The sequence below is a fragment of the Calypte anna genome, chromosome 7 (assembly GCF_003957555.1).
Source record: "Calypte anna isolate BGI_N300 chromosome 7, bCalAnn1_v1.p, whole genome shotgun sequence".
In the NCBI taxonomy this organism is placed as follows: Eukaryota; Metazoa; Chordata; class Aves; order Apodiformes; family Trochilidae; genus Calypte; species Calypte anna.
In genome coordinates, this window is record NC_044253.1 from 38,671,791 (window position 1) to 38,689,920 (window position 18,130).

At 39.9% G+C, this 18,130-nt stretch overlaps 1 protein-coding gene across 1 annotated transcript in view; it reads left to right on the forward strand.

The window, feature by feature from the left end:
- The window catches only part of PMS1 (PMS1 homolog 1, mismatch repair system component), a 49,418-nt gene extending 38,750 nt beyond the window's left edge, over positions 1 to 10,668 (forward strand). Inside the window, exons 12-13 of the mRNA XM_030454360.1 lie at positions 7,618 to 7,778; positions 10,228 to 10,668. Coding sequence (XP_030310220.1) covers positions 7,618 to 7,778; positions 10,228 to 10,419 — 353 coding nt within the window. The 3' untranslated portion in view covers positions 10,420 to 10,668. The remainder of the gene's footprint in view (positions 1 to 7,617; positions 7,779 to 10,227) is intronic.
- Positions 10,669 to 18,130: the final 7,462 nt, after the last annotated feature.

Consider the following 18,130-nt stretch of genomic DNA (forward strand, 5'->3'; position numbering starts at 1 on the left):
GAATGCCTTGAGTGTGAAAATTTGAAGTTAGTTCCTAGGCAGCAACAGAAGAGAATGTCTGACCAGTCTTGTGGTAGTGGACATGGGAAACTACCTTTAAGATAGCTTGATTATTTTCAGGGAATTGTACAATAAACCAGCAAGAGCCTTGACACAGTAGCCAGGAAGCAGGAGCTGTATCCAATCCTGTCTTTCTAAGTAGGTGAAGTTAAGGAAATTAAATCTTTTGAGGAAAACCTCATTTAGTTTAGAATTAATGAAAGTAATTAGTGAAATAGTAGAACTTTATGTGCACTGTTCAGGTCAACACACCCTGGTCGTGGACTTGATCAGTATCATATAGCTATTCCAGATGAAGAATGGGAATCTAATTCAGTTCTCTGAATGTATTTTAACTACTTGAGTGAAATGTTAATAACATCTGAGTCTTGTCAGTCATGTTTATAAGCTTCTGCTGATGACATTATACCAGTTGCAGCCCCTGTTATTAAAAGAGCATACCATTGCAGATGATGGGTGAAATACCAGCAAACAAGTGGAATTTCTCCCAACTGACCTAAGGATTTTTACTTAATACTTCATCAGTCCTTCCTTTTTTTTCCATAAACACATTCCTAAGTATGCTCTCTTCTCCAAATGGTTATTAATGCTGATTTTTAGATACACAGGTATTAATAATTATCACTCCTTATGTGCCCTTGTCTGGGAATTCCACTGTGCAGTCTGAGGCCCTCTAATTTATGGATCCTTGTTGTATAATCTTTACAGAAAGTGACTTGCAGACCAGCAGTGATTTGTCCCACTTACACCTGGGAATCCTATAGGATTTCTCAGCTTTTAGGGAACAAGTTCCATCTCACAAAACATTCTTAACTGTCTTATAGAAGTTTGGGGTTTTTTTTGTTCACTGTCTGAATTCAGTGTCTATTTTTGTGGTCTTTTGAAACTCAGACACAGCCCGAAAGGGGAGCATTCAGATACTGTTGAACTAGAAGTTAACTCAGTGTCATGGGTTTGTTTCTTCAGTTTTGTTCCTTCAAGATATATTGTCAAATTTTTAGGACAGGGACTGCCACTTTTTTATGATGGATGCTAAAGTCAGCTGGCTGTAGAGAAGTGTCTAGAATGCCCTTAACTCACAGATACTAAAGAATTTCACCTTATCAGCATCCATAGGAGCATGCCTGAACCCCATTCTCTTCATAACACCTTATGTACCTTCATAACACATTTTTTCCCAACTTTTTGGGTGAATTGGGTCAGTCCTACTACTTGCTGTCTCTGCTATCAACTCTTTCTTGCTCTCAAGGTCCACTCTGGTATATTTGAAGGTCTGTACTTTGAGATTCCAGCCTTGACATGACATATTTCTGCCCCTGTGCTCAGCCCTGGTGAGGCCACAGCTTGAGTCCTGTGTCCAGTTCTGGGCCCCTCAGCTCAGGAAGGAGATTGAGGTGCTGGAGCAGGTCCAGAGAAGAGCAAGGAGGCTGTGAAGGGATCCAGCAGAATTGCTGTGAGGAAGGGCTGAGGGAGCTGGGGGTGTTGAGGCTGGAGAAGAGGAGGCTCAGGGGAGACCTCATCACTCTCTCCAACTCCCTGAAAGGAGGTTGGAGCCAGGGGGGGGTTGGGCTCTTTTCCCAGGCAACTCTCAGCAAGACAAGAGGGCACAAAGGGTCTCAAGTTGTGCCAGGGGAGGTTTAGGTTGGAGATGAGAAAGAATTTCTTTCTGGAGAGGGTGATCAGGCATTGGAATGGGCTGCCCAGGGAAGTAGTGGATTCTCCGTGTCTGGAGATCTTTCCAAAGAGCCTGGATGTGGCACTGAGTGCCATGGGCTGGGAACTGCAGCGGGAGTGGATCAAGGGTTGGACTTGGTGATCTCTGAGGTCCCTTCCAACCCAGCCAGTTCTATGATTCTGTGATTCTATGATATTAGATGGCCCTTTCTGACTGCTGGTTGATTTCTTATTAAAAGCCTTTAGAGCACAGCTTCCCTTTTCATCCTGGGCTAAGAGTTTTACTTTCTATGTTAGAAAATATCTTTTGTTCCTGAAGGGGCTTCCTCTTTCATGTCACAAGCAAAGGGCCCGTGTCTTTACTTTTAAATTTGAATGTGAAAGTGGTATTTCTGATAATTTCTTCATGCAAAATAACAAGCCTTTTTGTTGATCCATATGGATTAGCCCATCATGCCATCAGTAGCTCTAAGATACCTTCCATCAAAAGAAGAAATTAAGTTGAGGTGCTCCAATTTGATGTTTGGCAGTTTTGGCCATGGAAGAAGAGGCTTTCCTTGACCCATGGTGATCTCTGAAGAGGACTGTCAGTCAAGTAGGTTGCATAGATTATTTATTTAGATCTTCACACATTCTGCCAAAAGAGGAGAGAAGAGCCCTGAGTAGTGCTGTCCATTACCATGTATTTAGTCTGCTCCTACTGTGCAGGTGCTAATTTCAAATACAAGGCCTCACAAGGGCTGTTCCTCGGTGAAGCTACAGGGACTTGAATTCATTGCTTTATTTCCTCTTTGTATGAGGGATGTTTTGCAGAGCTGAGTATTTATTTAATAACAAGAAAATCTGAACAGCTGCCCTAATTTGAAAGGTGATGTTGGTTAATCCCGTGCTGTGCTGGGCTTGCAGCTCAGCTGTGCTTTAAGATGCTTCTTCATTGTATAACATCCTGCCTTGTGGTCACTGATGGCACTGAGGAACTTTTTGTAAACATTTTGATTCTGATAGTTTCTTACTTGAAAAAGAAACCACAAAACCACCATGCATATTGGTTTTTCCTTAAGTGTAAAGACATATTGTCTGTAAGGGACAGTTTCTCATAGGATAAAAAAAATAATCATTATTCTTGCACTGAATTGGTTAGGTCTTTGGATTAATGCTTGGCAACTGAATCTTATTCCCCACAGTGCTTGGAATTCACAAAAGTAAAGCTACAGTAGTTAATGTCCAAGACCCTTTTAGCTAGTGGGGTGGTTCTGAACTTGAGTTACTTGAGTTGCCTACCAGGAATCTTTCTCACAGGTGTGACATGGACAAGCCTCACTCTGAACTCCGTGGCACTGTGTGATGCACAAGCAGGCAGAAATTGGGCTGACTTCCCAATACTGAGTTGAAAAATACCTGTCCTAAGTCATGTCTTCTGTTCTTATTCTGGTAGGTGCTAAAAACCATCTGTACAGTAATGCCACTTTGTTCCCTTTCTCAGTCTCCTCCCTCTTGTGGTCCACTTGCCTAACTGCGGACACTTATTCTGCTGGTTCTGATCCTACACACACCAAAACTGATGTGTTTGACCTCAGCTTGAGCATTTCCAGGACTGTTAGTTGATCGAACATCCAGGCGGTTTTAATTTCAGGATGTTGTGTTTTCAGTTTGGAAACACAGAACCTTATTTACAGATCTTCTGCCACTGCCCACGGGCAGCTCCTAATTTGTTCAGGAGCAGTTCAACACCCCAATTGGGCTGTCTTTTTAAAATCAGAGATGGTATCTTGATCTTTCTTAAAAACAAAAAAGTATCAACTATTTATTAGATTTAATTGCTTAAATGGTAAAATTTTCAATTATGTTAGCTTTATATCTCCAGGATGTTTTTCTTAGACTACTCTTAGTGGTTTTTTGAAAGGTCTTCTTATCCTCTTTCTTCCTAACAGGGACACAGTTTCATGTGAAGTTTTGTTCTTGTTCTGTCATTTTGATGGGCAAGCAGTTTGAACTTCTGTCAGTGTTTTCCTTTTTCACAGATGCAGCTTTTGGATAGTTACTTTGACAGGAGTGTGAGTTTCAGGCCCTATTTGCCATTGTTTCACTTGAGGGGATCTCAGTCCTTTGAATGTTCTCTTGTTTTAAGACAAGAGTGTAATTTACCTTTGTTCCATGTGGTTTGAAGGCTCTGTATGATTTCACCCAGAGTTGTTCTAAGTATCCTAGATCTTGGACATTCCCTGCCTTCATGTTTTTATAGACTAAGATCTTTTTAAATGTCTCCTTTTTCTTCTTCTTTAGATTGACTGCTCAGCAGTCTAAGGGCTTTTTGACTAAGATTTTTCTCTGGATAGCTGACAGTGAAAAACATGTTGTGAAATAGCCCAGAAAAAGCTTCTTGCTGTCACTCTGTCTGTTAGGCAAAATCAATGGTTTCTTTGTGGAACGTGCCAGTTGTTGTGATTTGCAAAGCTGTGACTCTGAGCTCCAGCCCTTCTTCCACTGCCCTCCCACCCCCTCATGTTCTGGAAGCCTTGCTGAGCCTTCAAGTGATGCTACCTTGGGGAGAGCAGCATGTTTGCTTTTACTTAACTCAGTATTCTGGGATCTGCCAGGCTTTTGTTTGCTGGGTACAGCTTGCAATGACCCCTACAAGCATTTCAAGAAGTAAGATGGATTGCTTTCCATCCAGTTCTCCTTAAGATGTGTTTGTTACGTGTGCCCTCCCAGCGCATCTGTCTCTTACCCTCTGTGACAATCCAAGAGAGGAAGATGGGAATTCTTGTCTGGGAAGGAACTGAGAGCAAGGATCAGTCCTTACCTGTTGGGGCCTCAGGCCATGCTCCCAAGCAAGCTTTTAGCCTGGAGTTTTTTGCCTGATAGAATGTGTGCACCCAACATATGGATATACAAAGAATCTGTTTACAAGGCCTGAAGGAGCAGTAATAGGTAAAAAACCCACATCTTCCTTGGTAATATAAGATGCCTCAGCTCTCATTACCAAACAGTGGAAAAATCATACTGCTACTGAATTTCAGTTTGATTTTGACCCTGGGCTGGAAGATAGATAGTCTTACAGTGTCACCTAATCTAGGTGGCAGCTGGAAAGAGAACAGTTTTTCCTTGCCATCAAGAAGGAACTATCCAAAGATGATTGTGAATGCTTTGTTTGGAAAGAGAAAGGGGAAATTTGTAGCAATGAGAAATTCACATTTTTAGTCAATTGAAAGCCAGTTTATTTGTTCAGGGAAATATTTTCCTTGGAAGTTGCAAAGCATTTCATAGAAACTATCATGGAAACTGCTTGAAGACTGCTGTTTGAATACTCAAGAAACTTAACGTATATTTCATCAAAAATTTACAAGTACACTGAGGCTCAGATGTCTGCTTAAACCATCAAGTGTTGCCAATACTGGAATTCCAGCAAATCCCAAGCAAAGGCTTGCAGATAAGTAGATGTCAATGAGCATGCAGCAGGCTACTTTTCAGTCTAAAGAACGCAAGCAGAAAAGGAGAGTGACACAAAAATACCAAAGAATAAAATTTCTCTTGTACTGCTGGTTCTTATGTTATGCTCTTTAAAGCCTTCTTTGATTTTCAGAATAATGAGAACTATGGTGAAGTCAAATCTGGTGTCAAAATCTGCAGACAGTAGAAGTGCAGCTGGTGAAACTGAAGGGTGTCAGGCATCAGCAGTCTCATCAGCAAGCACTTCTTACAAATCTAGAACCTCACTGCCATCAATTTTTTAAGAGGAAGAAGCTCAAGAAATACAAATTTCCTTTTAAACCTTTTTTTCTGTCCTGTCTTTGGTAGCTTAAGAGAGGAAATTACAGAAAGGTTGTCAAGTTAACTAAGTTCTCATTTCAGGAAGAAAGCACATCAAATAGACAGGGTCAGTTACTAAAATCTTGTCTTTCATTAGAGTAAAAATGGGAGAAAAATTAAGGGAATAGAGCTGAAGGAGATTAAAAGCAGACTTTTGCTCATTTGTTTTACTGGCAGGTTTTTCTGTGGGGAAGTACTGGCATAGTACATCATCTTTTCTCACCTTTAATAACTGGTGAACTATCAAATAGTTTAACATTTTGCTTTAAACTGAATCTGATCCTAGGCTTACAGCCATACATTAAATATGTCTTTTTCTCCTGTCCATGATTAGGGAAAGATAGCTTAAAAAGGAGAAGGAAGGCAATGCTGGGTGAAAAAGGAAATAAAATTTCTATTTTAAAGGAGTGTTAAATACTTAGCTGGGAGGAGGCTATGTGATTTTGGGGGGGGGGAGCTGAGAGGTTTGTTCTCTGTATCAAATTTCCAGTCTAGTCAAAGGATCTCTTGCCATGAAGCTTAAAAAGGCCCAGCAGCATTACTTGCCTGGTGACACACAGATATTCAGACAAAAATTCAACCTTCACAGTCATGCTGCTCATCTGTGCTCTTATTGAATGGCTCTCAAACAGTGCCTGCTCATGGGTCTCCTCTGCCAGTACGTCGTGGAGACTTATATTGCATATATATATTTTTTTTTTCTCTCCCTTCTGATGAATGATCCTTCATCACGTTGGGTTTTTTCAGTTTAATCCACTTTGTAGCAACCTTATTTGTCACCATGTTTTTGACTTTGCCAAAACCATTTGTGTCCCAGGATGAATGCAATTTGTCCTACCTGAGGCCATTACCCAGGATGGGTTTATTTTCATTATGAAAATGAAAATAATATCCTGTTCATCTGTGCTCTTATTGAATGGCTCTCAAACAGTGCCTGCTCATGGGTCCCCTCTGCCAGTACATTGTGGAGACTTATATTGCATATATATTTTTTTTTCCTCTCCTTTCTGATGAATGATCCCTTATCATGGGGATTTTTTTTTCAGTTTAATCCACTTTGTAGCAACCTTATTTGTCACCATGTTTTTGACTTTGCCAAAACCATTTGTGACCCAGGATGAATGCAATTTGTCCTACCTGAGGCCATTACCCAAGGATGGGTTTATTTTTCATTATGAATTTTATTCTTCCATGCTCTCCCTGTGGAGGTCTTGTACTTGGGAGTGGAGGAAAAGGGAAGGTAACCATGTGGGTTGGGTTGAGATTTCTGTGCACCCAACATGAGGGAGAGGAGGAGCTCTGGATGAGGAAGAGGATGCGTGAGACCGACACCTGGAGAACTGGCTTCTGACAGGGAGAAATCAAGTCAGCTGTACAGTAGCAATTTCATTAAATGTTTTTGCAAATAGCAGGAATAAGAAGTGAAATCTCAAAGACTGAAAGGGTGTTTTGTTGAGAAGCTTGCTTAAATGTTTTATTCAGCATTTCTGTTCAGAGTGGTACCTGCAGCAGCAGTGGTACCATGTGAATCATAGCATGAAGTCTGTCACAGAGCCTTTAATTATAAGGGCTTCAGTTCTTCCTTTGCTGTTGTAGGAGAAAAAACTGCTTTTTATTTCAGTAGAAGCTAAATTTGTTATGATAACATTTGCACTCTACAGAGGTTTAAATACAGAAAACGGTGCCAACACTCAGTTTCAGTTTTTTCAAACAAAATTGTATTTTATTATTAGCTTTTAATTTCATGTATGTTTAATTAAAACCATAGAAGCTTTAATTAAAGCAATGCTTCAAAGTGGGAATGCTCCAGAATGTTGCAAGCATTTAAACAGTGCCAGCTAAGATTTGGATTAAAGTCAGCTGAGGCAATTTTGATATGAGTAAGCACACATGATCACAATGAAGCACTGAACAAATACATGCTTTATGCTCCACAGAAAGGGCAAAAGAAAGTTTTCTAATTGCATTGGGTTTGTGAGACCAATTTACTAAAGTGATTTTACATCAGTTCAATTTTCTCTGAATTGCTCCAGCATAGAAATCATAATTACTGTTTTGGTTTTGTATTTTCAGGTGCTTCCATGGCAGAAAGTCATCTGGAAATAGAAGGGATGGCACAGTGTGTGCCATATTATGGTATTTCTGATTTGAAAGAAATTTTGAGTGCAGTAGTTATTGGAAATGCAAAGGAAGTGTATGAATGTAGACCTCTCAAAGTGATAAATTATTTGGAGGTAAGACAGAAGTTTACTTTTAAGTATTGTCCAGCTGAATTTTTAATGAATCCTTAAACAGCCTGATCTTCCTTCAGCTTTCTGTTTTAATTAATGAACTTCTCTTCTAAATAGAAATTACTTTTGAAAAGGTGAATCATCATTTCCACTCAAAGAAGAAAAATTCCTATGATTCATTTGAATAAAAGATAGAGGAAGACAAATGGATACTTTTGTCAGAAAAACAAGCAGTCACTGAAATTAAGACATTAAATTAAAGAAATTAAGCCTTATATACAGTGAACTCCATATGCCTCTGTTTTTTTCACACAAGTTGTTATGGAGCAGTTGGAATTGGAATGTATTATTAATATTTGCTATGCATAGAGAATAAAATAGTTCAGCCAGAGACAATCATGAGTGTGAAGTTTCAGAGACAGTTTATGTACTAGTTGAAGTTACTAGTTAAAGCTGTTTCTTGTTAAAACTACAATAGTATTTTTCTATCACTTCTTGTCTAGATGCTTCGCCAATCATAGAATCATCGAATGGTTAATGCTGTCTCTAATCCCAGTTCTTAAGGTTTCTCTCTCAAAAAGGTTACTGAAATATATGTTGTCTCTTCTTACATTTGCTAACATGCTTCCTTGAATTGGCCTACTTTGAAACGGGACTTAGGCATTTATGCAGAATGTGTGGTTTGTCTTTTAAACATCAATTTTATAAATCTTTCCCTGTCTTTTTGGGGCAGTAAATTTATAGCTACCTTTGGGGCAAGTGATTCTGTTGTGAACTGTACTGAACCATTCCCATGTATCTGTGAAAGAAGCTTAAAGAAGAGATGAAATCAGTATTGAGACAGGAATGGTTTGCCACTTGGTTTGGAGGCAGATGCCTTATTTCTAGTTAAAAATACCTATGAGTCAGATTGAGTGAGATGAAGTTGGTTTATATATATATGTGTGTGTGTGTGTGTATATATATATATAGATAAGAGAGAGAGAGATGTATATGCCTATATACAGACATAGATACCCACATACAGATACATCTAAAGGTATATATGAAGATACCATCAAGAGAAGGCTTATTAAAAGCAATGTTTTTTCTGTTAGGAGCTGTTAAAAAGATGTTTGGGCAGCAGTGACAGTAGCTGGAAATGCATAATAACTAGAAAGTTGTGGCTGCCATAGTGGAAAACAAATGCTGTGAAAATAAACACTGAATTTTTTCACCATTCTGTGTGGGTAAACACTGGAAATGCCATTAACTGCCATGTTCAGAATTGCAACTTTTATTTTAAGTTTCATGTTTGAGCAGGCAGCATGTCTGCTGCTCTTGTTGTCTTTTGGTAGACCCAGAAGAAAGAACTGGGTAATGCTTAAAGAAGCAGCCTTCCTGGGTGGAGAATAGTCCTTTTTTTCCACTTGGAAGGGTGTGAGAAAACCCCAGAGATAGAAAATGAGAGGATTCAGATATAGGCCATATCTATTTCTGTCTAGGCAACATTACTGAAGTAAAGGAGAGGAAGTGGTGGCAGGAAAGTCCATCTTGGAGGAGGAAACAGAAAAGCTGGCTACTTGGTTTTGAAGTTTCTTGATTTCTTTGGTGCTACAAAGATGATTAGGGGACTAAGACAACACTCCTGAGGAAGGGCAGAGGGACTCAGAGAAGACCGAGGGGGGATCTTACCAATACTTATAAATAATACCTAAAAGATGGGTGTCAGAACAGTAGGGCCCATCTTTTTTTCAGTGGTGCCCAGTGACAGAACAAGAGGTAAGGTGCACAAATGTGAACATAGGAATTTCCATTAAACACGAGGGGGAACTTCTTTACTTTGAGGGTAGCAGATCACTGGCACAGGCTGCCTGGGGAGGTGGTGGAGTCTCCATCTCTGGAGACATTCAAACCCCACTTGGGTGCCATCCTGTTCAACCTGCCCTAGCAGGGGGCTTGGACTAGATGAGCTCCAACCCTTAACATTCAGTGATTCTATAGCTGTGTTCAGCAGTGATGTCTGCTTTCTGGTGCTCTGAGATAACTGGATGCAACAGACAATAATAGTTTATACCACATTATTCTAAAATTTCACCATAGGGTTTTTAAAACTAGTTCTGAAGTTTATGGTGCACAGTGTGTCTTGTCAACCTGTAAACATCTTCAACTGATGCTGGTGCCAACAGGAAACAAGATATTCAGAAACACAAAGCATCTTGCAAATGTGAACCCTAAAAGAAAAGAAAGTGCAGGCATGACCAGGAGACTGACTGTGTGTGTGTAATGACCAGTAACATATGTTTAGACTTACATTTTGGGTTCTGGGATTTGGATTATCAGCAGAAAAGAGAAGAAATGACCTTTAAACAGTCAGTGTTTTATTCCTGCTTTCTGGTAGCCCCAGGTTAATGTGTTAAAAAGTGGTACTTAAAGCAATTTGGGGTTTTGTTTTTGTTTTTCCTTTCCACAGGGAGAAGCAGTACGTTTAGCTCGGCAGCTGCCCTTACATTTGTCAAAAGAAGATGTACAAAACACAATTTACAGGATGAAGCAACAGCTTGGAAAGGAAAATAAAGGCTGTGTTCATGGCCGTCCTTTTTTTCATCACTTAACAGATATTCCAGAGGCTGACAAGAACAACTCCATGGAAATTATTCAGTAAATGGAACATTTTGTTTGGAATCATATTTCTCTTGCTTAATTTTGATCATTACTCTATAATTTCAGTATGTTTTGTGCAAAGCTGTTGTATAATAATTTTTCACTATGGTATGTTTGCCTCCTAGACACTATTTAAATGCAAATATTTAGTATTTAAATTCAGAATACTATTTGAAAACTGGAAATAAATACTGTAGAGAAACAACTTGTTACTATTTTTGAAAAGAATTTATTAAAGAAATATTCTCAACTGGTTTGATGTTTTTCTTAGTGCTGCATGTTTAGAAGATAGCAATATGTCAAAATGTTTTAGGTGTTAAATGATTTGAAGTTGCTTTCAACAGAACCTGGCCAAGTTTATTGTACTAAAGCCATGGGTTGAGTGCCAGATAGCTGTAGGTATTTAAATGTGGCATTGCCATATGCAGTTGTTATAGTTATACTTTTATGGTGTTGTATTTCTATTTGAATTTTGCTAGCTCTTAGGTTGAACTAGTGAAGGCCTGGTGTCCAGTCTCCAAAAAGCTTTTCTTTATGCAAATGATTCAGAGAATTTTTAATCTTAGCTTACAAAAGTGACTTTGTAATACACTCTTAAAACTTCAGATCAGCAGAAATTGACCAGTGACTTGTTAGATGAAAGGCTTAGAATCACAGGAGCAGAAGTTGGCACTGAAAGCAGATGCCAATACGTGTGTGTTGGTGCCATGCTATACACAAACTGGGGGTGGGAAACAGAAGCAATCCTCCAAAAGGTAGAATGTGGCTTGGGCAAAGTCTGCTACAGAGAGAGCTACTGATTGTGGGAAACTTGTTCATTCTCTTTCTACCAGAACATAATGTTTACTCCATTACTTTAAGCCCTTTTTCTGTAAAAAAAAATCTGTGTCCAGTGATAAAATGTCTCTGGATGACTGTGTTTGCAAAGTTTCAAGAAAGGTCATCTGAAAATTCCTGTCCATTTCCAGTTGTTGGCAAATTTTTGCACTATGAAAATGTGGTGGTGGGACCCAGCTCTGCAGTGTTTCTCTGGCAGCAAGGTAAATGGCTGAAGGTTGCTGAAAGTTGGTGGACAGGAGGAGCAGACCAGACAAGCAGATGTACAATCCAAAAATGAAAATTACTCATCTGTTGCTCTATATCAAACAGTTCTGAACCGGTGCACTAAGTAAAGTGCATCACAGCAATACATGGCAACGTGTAAATTCCTCACTGAAAGGTAATTATTTTGTGCCTTAAAGGAACTTTTATCTTTTCAGATAGAAAGGAGGTTTCTAACTGCGAACTGGAGAAAAGAAAAGTCAGTTTAGGAAACCTAACTGCACTCTTGGTGCAGTCATATTTACTCACAGTGCTCATTTTAAGCAGCTGCCACCATTAATTATAGTGTGTTTGCCTCAAAGTAGCTCTCTTAGTTTTATGATGAGTTCATCTATGTGCACATTTGGAGTGAACTGCTCAGGGGGGATGTTCTTGACAGCAAGCTGGGTGTACCTTGTGCCCCACATAGCTGAAAGGCAGCCTGAACTCAGGGCCTTCTTCAGCACATAAAAGAGGTTTTTGCCCAGGAGGCACATAAAAGAAGGTTTAGAGGACAAAGAATGGAAGCAGAATTGTTTCTTATCCCTTCTGGCAGGTGGAAGAGTGGTGCAAAGGCCTGAGCTAAGATGTAGGTAGGAAACAAGGTGCTTGCTTCACAATTAGATGTGAAACCTTCACAGCTGCTCAAGGAGCAAGAACAAAGAGGAAAGTGCAAACTCCTCTGTTGCTGTTCCCCACCTCTGCCATGCAGGTGTGAATGGTCACATTGGCAACAGCTGGAGGACATCAAGTGAATGCCAGGTGGGGGTATTTAAGTGTAAACTGGGAGAGAAAGGTCTCTTTCTGGAGGAGGAGAAAGTTTCATATTGACTGCTATATGAAGGAAGCCTTAAGAGGTGACCATGAGTAAGTAACTGGTTAAAGAAGGGTGAGGTGGGGACGGATGGGGGAAGAGAGCAGGGATGATCAGAGGACACAAGCTGGCTCTTTGCAAACCTAACCAGTGAGCAAGGCACAAGATGAGAATGTCACTGGGAAGCTGGGCACTTGTTGGCTGTAAATGTCACTCGGTGCAGAAGATGTGAATTTTTAGAATGGAAGTGAGAAGGTGGATGGAGACACAGGAAGGAGACGTGACTTTTGGCTCCGAGGGGGAAACAGGATCCCAGCCTTGAGGTGGATGCAGAAGGTTATAGTTTGTTTATTTTTATTCTTGTTTGGATGCAAACTCTGAGAGTTTAGAGAGTGGTTTAGTAGCAGTGAGAAAAGCCCCAGGCAAGCTGGAGAACAGAAACTGGTGGCCAAATGAGGTTTGTTGGAACTTAAATGAGTATGTGCACCACTTTTACTTAGTTTGGAATATAAAGAGATTAATAATTAGTATTTTTTCCTGAAAAAGGTAAAATAGCTGTTTCTTATGGGTACTGGTGCAAATGCAAGTATCTTTGGTAAGACTGGCATCAATATTCAAGTGCTTTTGTGTCACAGTAGTGTTGTTTAATAGAGGACAAGTTTTTTAATAGGGATTCAGACCCTAAGCTGAGGTAACAAGTGGTGGGTGAGTTGGTGTTCCCAGGTGCTGAGGGGAGCAAACTGGTGTCAGGTGCGGGTGCCGCAGGGAGCTGGCGCCTCTCTTCCTCCGCCCGGCTCCATGTTGCTGCCTCCTGCCTGAGGGCTCCTGGGGATCCATGGCTTAGGTGCACATCTGTACGGTTTGTTTTCTGTCTCTGGGGGATGTTGGGGTGTTGTTGGGTGCTGAGCATGGTTTTGGGTCTGTCTCCTTGCTGGGGGTTGGGGTGCAAGGTGAAAGTGTGAGTTGTTCCTGTGCTGCGCTGGTGTGAGGTGGCTTGAGGTGGGGTGGGCCTCTCCTGGCTGTATCCAGCACGGGCACAGAGGAACAGGATTCTCTCTTTCTAGAGGTGATCTTACTGGTATTTCTGGCGACTCGTCCATTCTTTTTTCCTTACCTAAACCAGACAAGTACCTCAGTTCTAGATTTGCAAGTTTAATGGGAATCAAATGTGATGTAATGCTTCTGGAAAAAAACGACGCTGGCTGTACGGGCAGCGGTGCCGCTCGGGTGTTTCTCAGAGATTTCCTCAAGCCACGAACCCCACAAAGCTCTTGGGTCACCAGGGCTGTCCCTGCAGTCAGTCAGTCAGTCCCAGCTGGGTGTGGGCTGTTTGAAATGAAAACCTAAAACGTGTAACAAAAATGAGGAGACTTGGAGTTGTCTCTGACCTCCTGCCTCAGGTGAGCAGCAAGCACAGGGGCTGCCCATGGCCCTACCCCGGCACTGCCTTCACACCCTGAGTGTCCCTCCGGATCAGGGCATTTCAGGGAACTTCTAATATTTGCACTGCCCTCTGCTGGCGTTTTGTTTTTGTACAATTCTGACCGCTTGAAAGGAGGGGTCTGAGGTTGTCCATGAGCAATCATGGCTCCTTCTTTGCTTTCAGTCACTGGAGGCCAAAGTGTTGCTGCTCGCTCTGGTCTGCGTGTTTGTCTTCCCAAACCATGCAGGTAGCAGTGCTCCCTGGCTGGTAATTGAGCTAACGCTTGCTCTTGTGGTAAAAAATTGAAAAAAACCACTTTTTGTTGTACATAGCTTTTAATATTTCTGATGATCATGTGTATGGTTGGCTTCAGAAGCTGAAGTTCCGGGGGTGTGTTTGCAGCTCAAGTGTCCATCCCGCCCTGGTTCTGAGAAGTTGCTTATCCTTGGCATAGGAAACCATTCCTATGGCTTCATGTTCAGTCAATAGAAATTTTCTTTTAAATACAAGAAATCCTCATGAAAAACAGAATTAGTTTTCCCTGCATGTAAATATGAGCATAAGTCTGAAATGGAGATAGTGTCTTTTACATGTTACTTTTTGGAATGGAATAGGGATCTTAATGATTAAGATTTTCTGCTTTCTCTCAGTTAAGGGCTATGTGTGAAAAGATTTGGAGTATTTCTGTGGAATTTCTTCTTCACTTTGTATGGTTCTTTACTTTTGCTGTTCATATAATAGCAAAAACAGAGGAATGCTTATTTTAGGAGCACTTAGGAAGGTATCTGCAACAGTAAAATCTGTATGATATATTTTGTGACTTGTTAAAATAGGCTTTTCTATATTCCATATCCTAATACGGAGTAATTAAACTGTCCAGCAACAGAATCAACAATCCCAAGCAACACACTGTTTAGTTATACAAGCACCCAGTCTTTGGTCTCAATTTATGCACATAGTATCCTTCCAGTATTTCTTCTACAGAGGTACCGGTATTTCTTTCATGAAAGTAAGCACCAAAGACCAGCTTTTTGGTTTTGTTTTGGTTTTTTTTCTCATATTTAGCCTTCAGAGCTTGCTTTATCTTTCATAAAGCAAGTCTCGTTTTGGGCTGGTGGGATTTTAAGGGGTTTTTTTATTAAGCCTATAAACTGATATTTTTTGTTGTTGTTGTTGCAACAGCAACATTGAAGGATTTTGAATTTTTTTGTTTCTTTCGTGCTCAGCTTTTAACAGCCTGGCTTCAAAATTTTAAGAAAATTAAGGTGTATCATTTAATTTTACAAACGGAGAGCCACCAGAAATTGCTTTTCTTTCTTTCTTCTCTTCTCTTTCTCTCTCTCTCTCTCTCAAAGCATGGAGTATCATATCTGAAACTATGGAGAGTATAAATGTGGAAATGTTAAATCTTTTGTTAATGGCTTCGAATTAAGCACACATTGTTGCAGATGATTTGGAGGACTTATTTAAAGTAAATATACAATTTCAAGCTCAATTATCATTCATAGTTTAACTAAACGTAGCGAGATATTACGTCTGTGAATTTGATACAGTGTTGCTTCATAATTACGATGCTTTTTTTACAGTAAATTTGATATAGAACAGTTGCTAAAGGAAAGCTGCTGAATAGTGTGACCAACCATTTTATGGGACACATCTGGTGCATTAGTTCAGGATGTGCACTGCAGAGGAACAGAGCCTTCTGCACAAAATGAGAAGGAAGCTAACTCCACATGTATACGTTTTGTTGGACATGCAGAGAGGTTAAACAATTACGAGTTAATTGTGTAAGCTAATAGGAGGGGTGTTGGTAATGTCATTTCAAACTAGTGGAGGAGGAAACGGGGGAGAATTATTGTTTAAAAATCTCAAATGAACGGTGTACACCTGTTAATGTTACATTTAGAACAGCTGTTTCTTTTATTATCAGTAAACAGATGCAGAAAGTAATGGAATGTTTTAAAGCAATATGTTAATCCTGGCTCCCACTACTGAACATTCTCACAATAGCATGATTAAATATTAACTGTTGATGCTGCTGTCATCTGCAGTTCCAGAATTCTTACTTATTTTTCAAATCGCTTTTGTCTCTGAAGTTACATATGTTTATCAGAAGTTGCTGTAGTCTTTCATCAACCCACTGTGTTTTTGCACATCAGTAATTTTCTTTACTATTTCATTGGGCTGAACTACTCGGGCAAGGAAACCTTGACTTTGGTTTTGCTCAAAGGTTATTTATCTATTTGTATCTCTACAGAAAAAAATTGCTGAAGGGCCCAGGCTAATGCACATTTCAAATGAACTCCAGATGAAGCTGGTTGGTACAGAGCATATTTAGTTTGGTCCATCCATGCCTCTGGGATAGTACAAGACAGGTGGTGCAGGAGAGGTTCTTGTTGAGTGAATAGAATTAGTTGTTCTATGTTGAAATAATTTTAATATTAGTTCCTTTATTTTACCTATGCCTTATGACAACTGCAGTGTGCTACTGAGAGTTGGAAAGGCAGAAAAGCTACGATTCTGACAGCCTTTTGGAAAAAAATAAAACTTGGAATAACTTGAGAACTGCAGATGCAACACCATATATACCTAGAAAAAACCCACCAAGTATTTAAAAATATTTGGTGCCTGAACTGACCTAGAAACCTGGACCTGCCACTCAGCTGCTCCAAGGTGATAATAGCAGTTCTTCAACTGGCAGTCTGTCTTAGAATTACAGTATCTGTAAATATTCTTAAAAATGTGGCTTTTCAATGAAATAACGTGATGGTGGAGCATTACTAACTCAGCACTCCAAGAACGGAAGTGTAGAAGATTAATTCTGTATGAGTTTTTTGGCAGATTAGTTTTCAGGAAATGTAGAGACCGGTGAACATGGCAGCTGCGTTATTAAAATACTGTATTCAAGTCCAGGTCAAATTGTTCATTCATGCATGGAGTATCTCCCCACTAATTGAATCATTGCATGTTTTAGATATTTCAGATCACCCATATTTTTGCTTCGGCACTTAAAATGCCTGTTCAAATTAAAATCCTCCCAAGGAGCAAGCGTTTTGGGAGAGGAACACTGCATGAAGCATTTCTGTATGAACTTTCACTTATCAGGTCATCCCAGTAATAAACTTCCAGTGATAAAACTGAGGTTCTACCTTATTTCTAATGCCAGCACAGCCTATTTTTGGGTGATTTAAAAAATACTTAGGTAAAATTATTTAAGTTAACATAAAGATGTTACCTCTTTATTATTTTCCTTGTTAGCCTCCCACTGTTCATGTTAGTTAAATGGTAGTGTTCTTGATGAAGAGTAGGAGAATATCTCAGTTGAAAAAGGGAGAAACCCTCTTGTGTTTTAAGTACCTTTAAAAGAGTCCTGTCATCTTCATCTCACTTAAAAAAAGAGTGGAAAGGAAGAGTCTGTTGGAAATAATTTGAGTTTATTTCCTATAGAGTAGTTGTTGATAGGCAAATCAACAGCTGTGTAGAGCAGATCTAGGCTTGATTCTTGTGAGTCTTGGCCCAAACTGACTGGTAATAAATCAGTTGTTTCAAAGCAACCTGCTGTCAGATTTCTCTTCCTCAGTTCAAGCAGGCAGTTTGATTACTGGTTAGTCAGTAAAAATTCTTGATTTCTCTGACAGCTTAGGTGTGTATGATTTAGAACCTGTTAATTGCCTGAGACGTGTGAAACTCTATAGACATGGTTCTACCAAGATGTTCCTTCATCAGAAAAATTCAGTTACTTTTCCCACTGGGTGGTTGCCTCCATCTTCTTGATTCCTGCAATTTAAACTTCACATTTAGCTTCAAAATTATCTTTTTCTGCCCAAGATCCTGTTGCCATTTATGAGAGCTGTAACTTCTATGCTTTTATTTACAGTGGCATTTGAGAAACTGAAAATTCTTCCAACTGCTTTAGGAAATGTGGATTTGAAGCTCCAGTTTTGGCCTGTGCTCACAAATGAGTAAATGTGATTATGCACCACATAGAACAGCAATAAAAATGGGTGCTGGGCTTTTAGACTTCTTGTATTTGACACTCTCAGTGGGCTTTACTGTGGAACCTGAAAACAGCTGATATTACAGCAACCACTTGTGGATTATGGAAACTGAAGAAACAGCTCAATCAACCTGGAGCCAGATGCAGAGATTGAGAGGGGGCTGGAACCCAAAGCTCTGCAGCTCTGCTCCCTCTGTTGCATTTTTCCTATAATGATCATGACTCTAATGGTTAATGGGTGGATTTTTGCCTAATTATGAACTTTTTGTCCTCAGGACTGTAATGTATGACTCTCCACTGCTTCGAGTTGCTGAAAGTTATGCAGATTTTGTTTATTACTGTTGTAAGTTCTGGGTTTTTCTAATTCATTTGCATGCTACATACAGCAAGAAAGTGTT